Source organism: Rana temporaria, chromosome 6, assembly GCF_905171775.1.
Source record: "Rana temporaria chromosome 6, aRanTem1.1, whole genome shotgun sequence".
Taxonomy (NCBI): Eukaryota; Metazoa; Chordata; class Amphibia; order Anura; family Ranidae; genus Rana; species Rana temporaria.
The window spans coordinates 187,464,253-187,474,129 of record NC_053494.1 but is presented as its reverse complement, the minus strand read 5'-3'; the positions used below and the strand labels follow the sequence as shown (position 1 = coordinate 187,474,129).

The 9,877-nt window shown below is 47.2% G+C and overlaps 1 protein-coding gene across 1 annotated transcript in view; it reads right to left on the bottom strand.

Moving 5' to 3' along the window:
- Positions 1-1,017: 1,017 nt before the first annotated feature.
- Positions 1,018-9,877, bottom strand: part of ARL5A (ADP ribosylation factor like GTPase 5A) — a 37,680-nt gene continuing 28,820 nt past the window's right edge. The window contains exon 6 of the mRNA XM_040357968.1: positions 1,018-2,242. Within this exon, the coding sequence (XP_040213902.1) occupies positions 2,194-2,242 (49 nt within the window). The 3' untranslated portion in view covers positions 1,018-2,193. The remainder of the gene's footprint in view (positions 2,243-9,877) is intronic.

The window sequence follows — 9,877 nt, the reverse complement described above, 5'->3', positions numbered from 1 at the left end:
CGAACCAATGCCAACATTAGCAGAAGTTGCCCAAAGGGTGGTGCTAAAGAGCAGAAAAAAAAAACATGTAGTTTTGTGAATGTTGACTGAAAAAGGTCTGCTGTCTGTATGCAGAACAAGTTCACGGCCAACGCCCTTCGCACAAAATTCCACGGATTGGTCCAATGGAAATCCGATCGTGTGTACAAAGCTATAGAGGTTGTATCGTGATCCTGTGCAATTTGAATGGGTTATATTTGCCTCCACTTCTGCCTGAAGGCTGTATAATTTTCACCACACTGCAACCGTGGCAATGTGTACCAACCTGTCAATTTAAAGCGGAGCTCCGCTGTTTAAAAAAAATATCAAAAGCCAGCAGCTACAAATACAGCAGCTGCTGACTTTTATTTTAGGACACTTACCTGTCCTGGAGTCCAGCGACGTCTGCAGCAGAAGGCGAGCAATCGCTCGTCTCTCGGCTGCCCCCACCACCATCCTCAGTGAGGGAATTGGGATGTGAAGGGTTCCGGCTTCACTGCCCGATTCCCTACGGCTCATTCACGAGTCGCGCAGCGCCATCCTCACTGGTTCCCGCTGTGTTCTGGGCAGGGCTCAAGTCCTGCGGGAACGGAGTTCCTGCATTTTTTTCACAGCAGGAACTCCGTTCCCTTTGCAGGACTAGAGCAGCTGAGGCACCCGAGCCAATCCTTCACTAAGCGGCGATGCCCAGCTCGAGTCACTGTCAGGGGCAGGCGAACCTTAGTAATCCTTTATGTTGCTGGCCGCTTCCTGTATATGGATTCATCGGGTAGTGTGCGGGTATTCCGTCACTTCCTCGATGCCGCAATGTCTCCTGGGAGCTTTTGTCATTGTTCCTAGGAGACATTGCGGCATCGAGGAAGTGACGGAATACCCCCACACTACCCGATGAACCCATATACAGGAAGCGGCCAGTAACAAAGGATTACTAAGGTACAGTGGATCGAAAAAACATGCGATTTAGTAATTATGCATATGAGCGTATAATTTTTTTTTTTGGTGGGGGAGTGGATCTTGGGTGGGAGTTCCCACACTTTTTTCCCCAGGACTTGACCCCTGATTCTGGGAGCCGAATGTTTCACAGAACACAATGGGCGGGAAGTGACGAACTACCCGCAGAATCCCTACAGAGAGGACTCCCGGAAGTGGGTGCAAATTCCTGTCTTAAGATAGGTATCTGGACCCCACTGAAAGGTGTCAAATGTGACACCGGAGGGGGGGGGGGGTTCCGATGAGCGGAAGTTCCACTTTAGGGTGGAGCTCCGCTTTAAGGTTCAGCAGTTGGTAAAACCGCAGCTCAACCAGTTTTTTTACTGCCCTTCAGCCGCCCATGTAAATGAGGCCCTACTATTAAAAACTTGAATTGGTTGGCAGATTACCTTTAAGATGTTCAGTCCTAATATAGACACCACAGGCCAGACTATCAGCCAAGACCTTTCTATGATGGAGGTAGCACTTCAACCATTTTTTGACAAATAAAATATATTAGAAAAAAAAAAAAAAGTTTCACAATTTGCATTCAGCTGACGGATTAAGAAGACGTTTCAAAAGCGAGAGGTCCTCTAAAATTAGAACTGTGCAATTTTAACTGTTGTCAAGGCAATTCTTCCATACATTGGTACAATAAAAGGAGCATGCGTACACATAGGAAATACAAAGATATGTACAGGATTCTAGTTAGAGAATGTAAAATATGCATCTCTCTCATCTCTGGAACTACAAGTCCTAGTATGTTGGACAAGGCACGCTGAGACTTGCAGTTCCCCCAACAGAGAGCTGCACATTGCTGAGGTTCAGTCGGGATCCTCTCAGTAGTTTAAAAAAAAAAGAAGAAAAAAATACTGCTCAGCCATTATCGATGTTCTTAGTTCATCTGATCAGTGTGTCCATCGCGGGCCACAGTCACTTGTAAAACCGTCATTGTAAAAAGTTTTAAAAATCTCCCCGTCTCCTTTGAAGTTTCGTAGAGGAGGGCTGAAAATAATGGCCAGGCCAATCACAGCTTTCAGAAGTAGTCACAGATTTATTATTGTTTTTTTTTGCCTTCTGAGAGATTGCTCTCTGACACCGGTGGAACACTAGGATTATAAATACTTGTTGAAGGTTTGCAGCAGTCCAGGGATTCATAAATACAGTGTTGTTAGCAGTCTAGTGTCTCTGCAGGTCTATTTGGGGTCATCTAGATTTCAGTCTTGACATCATCCACTCAAGTCCTTGACAGAGGCTAGACCATGAAGAAGAAGAAAAAAATAATTATATAGTAAATACATCTGTACTATTCACTCAATTATTGACCATGTGCCTAGTGCTCTATGCCAGCGATCCTCAAATGATGGCCCTCCAGCTGCTGCGGAACTACACATTCCATGAGGCATTGTAAAACTCTGACATTCACAGACATGACTAGGTATGATGGGAATTATAGTTCCTGAACAGCTGGAGGGCCATAGTTTGAAGACTCATGCTCTATGCTATAGCAGCCAATCAAAGTGCCACACAGGGTGGTCAGCTCACAGAAGTAAAAATGTACCCTTTACACCAGGGGGTCTTCAAACTATGGCCCTCCCAGTTGTTCAGGAACTACAATTCCCATCATGCCTAGTAGGGTTGTCCCGATACCACTTTTTTAATGTCATGTGTCATGACAGGTTTTTTTTTTATTTTTTTTTTATTTTTTTACAGTGATTTTTTTTGGGGGGGGGGGGTTGTCAGTGTGTTTTTTTTTTTTTGTACATTTTATTTTTATTTATTTTTTAAAAAAAATATTTATTGCAATTTTTTTTTTTTTTAATCAGCCATGTTGGGGGTCTTTGGAGAGATATCAGGGGTCTTAACAGACCTCTGACATCTCCCATTTAAGACAGAGAAGGGGACTAAGGACACAGATTCCCCAGTCCCTTTCTCAGCTCCACTGGAAATGAATGGACAGGAGACAGAGGCTCCTCTCCATTCATAAACTGAAGCATCGTAAACACAGTTTACGATGCTCAGTCATATGAATGGACAGAGTCAGTGATCACCGACTCTGTTCATTCAGAAAAGGTAGGAGCCGGGTTTAGCGGCTCCTACCGCCGCTCTCCATCCTGACAGAGGGGGCGGAAGACGACATGAAGGGGGACACAGAGCACGGAGGGGAAAGCAGCAGCACGGAGGGGGGACAGGGAACATGGAGGTGGGGAGAACAGAGGACAGCTACGGCACGGAGGGGGTAAGCAGAAAGGCAGCGGCACGGAGGGGGGGACACAGGGAGCATGGAGGAAGAGAGCAGACGAGCAGCGGTACGGAAGGGGGACACGGAGCATGGAGGGAGTAAGCAGAATGGCAGCGGCACGGAGGGGGGGACACAGGAGCACGAAGAGAGCAGAACGGATGGGGAAACTGGAGATGGATACAGGGAAAGTCAGGTATTGGGTAAAGTATCGGAGCATTTTCCCCGAGTACAAGTACTTGGGGAAATACTAGTATCGGTATCGGGACCGATACCAAGCATCGGGACAACCCTACTAGGCATTATGGGAATTGTAGTTCCTGAACAACTGGAGGGCCATAGTTTGAAGACCCATGCTCTATGCTATAGCAGCCAATCAAAAGGCAACACAGGTCACAGGTCAGCTCAGAGAAGTCAAAATGTACCCTTTACACCAGGGGTCTTCAAACTACGGCCCTCCAGTTGTTCAGGAACTACAATTCCCATCATGCCAAGTCATGGCTGTGAATGTCAGATTTTCACAATGCCTCATGGGAAGTGTAGTTCTACCACAGATCCCTTCTTTACACATTTTCTGCTCATTTAGAGCCCAATTCCTATAGGCTAGATCAGGGGTAGGCAACCTGTGGAACGCCAGCTGTTGCAGAACTACAAGTCCCATCATGCCTCTGGGAGGAATTGTAACTGCAAACCTTGCAATGCCTCATGGGAAATGTAGTTCCACAATAGCTGGAGCACCACAGGTTGCCTACCCCTGGGTTAGATGCAAGTAATCGGGCGTGTGAAAGAGGTCCAACTGTATACAGTGGGGGAAAAAAGGAAAATTATTATTGGACTCCCCAGTCAGATTTTGCAAGTTTCCCCACTTACAAAGAAATGAAGGATCTACAATTGTTATCATAGGTGTATTTAAAAGGCCTAGTTAGACTTACCGGTGACGGTATTTCTAAGAGCCTTTCAGGACAACCTTGGAGAGAGCGCAGCTCCGCCCACTTTTTAGGAAACACATGATCCTTTAAGATCCCTCCTCTTCCACCATGGCCTCAGTTATTGTGGTCTCCGACAACTGGAAAACAAAGCACAGAAGAACCACAACAAACCATGATAGACATTTAAAACATACTCCTATTCAAATACTTAGGGAGGGAAAATAGCGGTTGTCCTGAAAGGCTCTTAGAAATACCGTCACCGGTAAGTCTAACTAGGCCTTTCTCATATCGCCTTTCAGGACAACCTTGGAGAGGATAACCGAGTAACTTACCCTAGGGTGGGACCACTGCTTGCAGAACCTTCCTGCCGAAGGCTTGCTCCGCAGCGGACAGTAAGTCTAGCCTGTAGTGCCGCAAAAAGGTCGAATAGCTGGACCATGTAGCTGCCTTGCAGATCTGTTCAGGCGTAGCACCGGCTCTTTCGGCCCAGGAAACTGCCGTAGACCTTGTTGAATGGGCCGTGATTCCTGTAGGAGGCACCTCTCCTTTGGCTTGGTAACTCTCTACAATGGCTTGTTTGAGCCATCTACCCAACGTGCTTTTGGAAGCCTTTTCTCCTTTCCTTGCTCCTGTGAATATTATAAACAAGGCGTTTGACTTCCTGAATTCCTTGGTGACCGAGAGGTATCGAAGTACACATCTTCTTACGTCAAGAGTATGAAAGGTTTGTTCTCCTGCATTAGAGGGAGCTGAACAAAAAGTAGGAAGGATTATTTCCTGAGACCTGTGAAAAGTTGATGAGACCTTAGGAAGAAAGGCTGGATCTGTCCGAAGAATTATCCTGTCCGGAAAAATTCTTAAATAAGGCTCTGTAACTACCAAAGCTTGGATTTCGCTGACCCTTCTTGCGGTCGTGATGGCCACCAAAAAAATTGTTTTTAGTACCAAATTCTTTAAAGAAATATTTTCTAAGGGTTCAAACGGAGCCTCCGTGAGACCCTGTAAGACGATTGATAAATCCCAACTGGGAAAGGATTTAAAGGCTACCGGCCTACTTCGACCCAGTGCCTTAAAAAATCTTGAAACTAAATGTTCCTTAGATAAAGTTCTTTCTAAGTAAACCGAAAGAGCTGCTACTTGCGTCCTTAGGGTGCTAATTGCTAACCCTTTCTCCATACCTGCATGAAGGAATTCCACAACTGAAATGACGCTATTAACCTGAAGTTCTTTGGGAGTACACCAAGAATTGAATTTTCTCCAGACCTTGAGGTAAATTGCTCTGGTTACACTTTTCCTGCTGTCTAGTAGTGTTTTTATCACTTTATCCGAGAGTCCCTTTGATCTTAAAAGGTCTTCTTCAGAAACCAGGCTGTCAACTGTAAACGTTCCACCTCCGGATGGTTCACAGGACCTTGAGACAGTAGGTCTTTCCTGAGTGGTAGCTTCCACGGTGGTTTTGTGGCTAAATTCTGAAGTGATGCAAACCACGGTCTTTTTGGCCAGTAGGGAGTGATTAAGATCAGACTGGCCTTTTCTTCCCTGAACTTTCTTAGGACTAGTGGTATTAGTGTGAAAGGGGGGGAAGGCGTAGCACAGCTGGTAGTGCCACTGCTGGGCCAGGGCGTCTATGGCTGCTGCCTTGTCTTCTCTGTGAAGGGAGAAGAATCTCCGCACTTTCGCATTCTGTTGGTTGGCGAACAGATCTATCTGTGGCTGACCCCATTCCTGAGTGATTGCCATGAACACCTCTGAGTTTAGGCTCCATTCTGCCTCCAGTATGCACCTCCTGCTCAGTAGGTCCGCTAACAGGTTTTGCGACCCTTTTAGGTGTACCGCTGACAGGGATGCTAGATTTAGCTCTGACCAGGACAGCAGATGGTTGGCCAACTGCATAAGACCTCTGCTTCTGGTTCCCCCCTGCTTGAGGACGTACGCCACTGCTGTGGTGTTGTCCGAAAGGACCTGCACATGGTAACCCTTCACTAACTGATGAAAGGCCTGGAGCCCCAGGAATATAGCTTTTAGTTCTCTCCAGTTTGAAGACCTTCAGGTTTCTGGTTTGGACCAGGTGCCTTGAGCAGTCTGTCCCTCTAGATGGGCTCCCCAACCCCAGGAACTCGCGTCTGTTGTTAGGCGCTTCTCTACCGGAAAGACCCAGGGAAGACCCTTGGTTAAATTGACGGGATTTCTCCACCACCAGAGTGCTCTTTTTACTTTTGATGTTAAACTGATACGTTTCTCTAGTGACTCCTGATGTGACCAGGACTGAAGAATGCTCGTCTGGAGAGGACGAGAGTGTAACCTCGCCCATGGAACTGCCGGGATTGAGGCTGTGAGTAGTCCTAAGACTGCCATTGCTGTCCTGACTGACACCTCTAGGTTTGTCTGGACCTGAGCTACAGCACCCAGAACCTTCTCTATCTTCTCCTGGGGTAAGAAGACTTTCTGAAGGATTGAATTTATGGTATACCCCAGAAATCTTGTCTCTTGGGAGGGTACCAGATTTGATTTCTCGCGGTTTAGTAACCAACCTAAACCCCCGAGATGAACCTGCGACACCAGAAGGTTCGTCGCAACTTGATCCCGAGAGTCCGCGAAGAACAGCAGGTCGTCCAAGTATGGGACAACCGAAATCCCTTTCAGCTTCAGTGGTTCCAAGGCCTCTGCCATGATCTTTGTGAAGATCCTGGGGGAGGAGGAAAGCCCGAAGGGGAGGGCCCTGAATTGAAGATGCCATACCCTGGACCCCAGGTTCACTGCCAGTCTGAGAAACTGCTGGGAAGCTTGGGCAATCGGGACGTGTAAATAGGCATCCCTGAGGTCCAGGGATGCCATGAAACAACCAGGGGTCAGCAACTTTACTATTGAGTAAATGGTATCCATACGGAAATGTTTGTATCTGATCGACTTGTTTAAGACCTTCAAGTTTAGGATCAGGCGAAACTTTCCCGAGGGCTTCTTTACCAAAAAAATATGGGAATAGAAGCCCTGGCCCTCCTGATGTTTTGGGACCTGAACTACAACTCCCTGACTCATCAGATCCTGAAGCAGGATCATCATTGCAGAGGCTTTTTCTTTGTCCCGGGGAAGGGCTGTAATATAGAACCTTCTCGGGGGACACTCTGAAAATTCCAGACTGTACCCTTCTGTGATGATTCTCTCCACAAAAGGGCTTACGGGCATCTGCTTCCACTGTGGGAGAAAGGCAGACAACCTTCCTCCTACCGGAAGCAGATCGTCATTTATTTTTGGTAGTCTGTTCTGAGGGGTTTTTGAAAAGGATACCTCCTCTACCTCTACCTCTTTGGGACCCCCAACCTCTTTTATTTTCTTCCTTTTTCTTCTGGGATTGCTGAAAAGGACGAAAATTCTTTTTGGGGTTTTGACCCTTTTTAGGGGGAAAAGCCTTTTTCTTATCCGCCGTTCTGTCAAGTACCTTTTCCAAGTCTTGACCGAACAAAAGGTCCCCTGAGAAAGGTAAACCGCACAGTTTAACCTTAGAGGGTGTATCACCCGACCAGGTTTTCAACCATACCGCTCGCCTGACAGAGTTTACCAAGGCTGTTGACCTTGCAGCCATTTTAATGGACTCCGCAGATGCATCTGCCATATATTTGATGGCTTTTAAAATTAAGGGAAAGGACTCCAACAGATCCTTCCTTGGGGTGCCTGCCTCTACATGACTTTGTAATTTTTCAACCCAGCACTCCAGATTGCGTGCAACGACTGTGGCGGCCATAGCTGGTTTCAGGCTGGTTGAAGCGGAATCCCAAGCCTTCTTTAGGAGGGAATCAGCCCTCTTATCCATCGGGTCTTTTAAAACCCCCATGTCCTCAAAAGCCAGATCTGTATGACGCGATACTTGCGAGAAAGCAGCGTCTACTTTAGGTTTTTTGTTCCATACTTCAGAATCACTTTCTTCGAATGGAAACCTTCTTTTAAGAGTCTTGGAAAAAAAAGGAGCCCGTTCAGGGTCTTTCCACTCTTTTTTGATTGTGTCCGAGAGGACTTTGTGGACCGGGAAAACCCGGTGTTTGGATTCGTCCAATCCTTGATACATTTTATCATGTATGGATAACTGGACCCTTTCCTCCTGGATATCCAGGGTGGTGTAAATTGCCTTAAGTAACTCATCAACGTCTTCTAAAGACAATTTAAATTTAGAAATTGTACTACTATCTTCTTCCTCTTCCTCCTCATCTGAATCCCTGAGGGAGGCGAGAGTACTGGTTCCTTCATCTGCCGAATCCCCATCTGTTTGTCTAGATAAGGGGACTTTTGGGCTAGGTGGTGGCTGCTGAGGTTCCCTTTGACTTGCGGAGCCTTGTGCAATCAGATCCTTAACTGAACCTAAAGAGCTTGCTAGTTCCTGAACTGAAGAGAATAGGTCCTTATATTGTTGCGAAGTTTCCTCTTCTACCAAATTTTTAATACAGGATCTGCACATGGGTTTTTGCCACGAATCCCTTAAAGGATTCCTGCAAGATGGGCATTTTCTTGGTGCATCCAAGTGTTTGGTTTTGCCTACAGATTTTTCCTGCAACGAGATGACAAACCAAAAGTTACCATCCTTTTTTTTTTTTTTATATTCTAACACCCAGTGCTGCCACCACCAGAAATAAACAAGGGGCCTGAAAATAAGTGCCACTACCCCTTACGGCTATGCAGACCAAGGACATTAACTTGGTCTGGTAACCACAGGCTCCCTCAGGGAGGACAACAATAAACCACAAAATAGGCCCACATAAAGTAAGAATAAAAGGCACCAGTGTACCCCTCTTACCTGGGCCTGACCGGTGCTTGCAGCGCCTGTTTCCGCTGGTGCTGTCAGTCTCTCCTCCATTGTAGAGCGCAGCAGGATAGTAGCTAGAAAGCTCCGTTTTTTTAAATTTTCCCGGCGTCCCGCGTCATCATCGGGGGCCGGAAACGGAAGCGCCGGTCACCTGACCCGTCCCACAGACGCTGCGTTCCATGCGTCGAGAACCACTGCGCCACGCCCCCACCAGGAAGCGGCGTCACCGTGCGCGACGCACTCGCCGGCCGGGACCCGGAGCTGAAATGCGGAACAACGCCGACCTGCGGCGGTTACCGCTCGGCCACCAGGCCCTACCGCAGCACCCGGGCACACGCCACCGCCTCCTGGGAAGCCGAATGCTCCACTGAGCCGGAGCGTCTGGGGACTCCTGAACGCCCCCTCCCCGTGGAGGGGGGCCGGGATGGTCACTGCACTAAACAACAGAAAAAAGGTAAGCTAACAACCCCTCCGCCTTGGAGAGAGCGCAGCTCCCTGGTTCCCTATGATGCTTCCACCATGGCGGAGGAAACACAATAACTGAGGCCATGGTGGAAGAGGAGGGATCTTAACCACTTCCATACCAGGTACTTACGCAGCTTCCCGCCCAAGCCAATTTTCAGCTTTCAGCACTGTCGCACTTTGAATGGCAATTGCGCGGTCATGCTACACTGTACCCAAACAAAATTGGCGTCCTTTTTTCCCCACAAATAGAGCTTTCTTTTGGTGGTATTTGATCACCTCTGCGATTTTTTATTTTTGCGCAACAACTAAAAAAAGGCTGAAAATTTGGAAAAAAAATTACGTTTTTATTTTTTTCTGTTAATTTTTTTGTAAATACGTTTTCTCTTTCAATTACGGGCACTGATATGGCGGCACTAATGGGCACCGATGAGATGGCACTGATGGACATCGATGAGGTAGTACTGA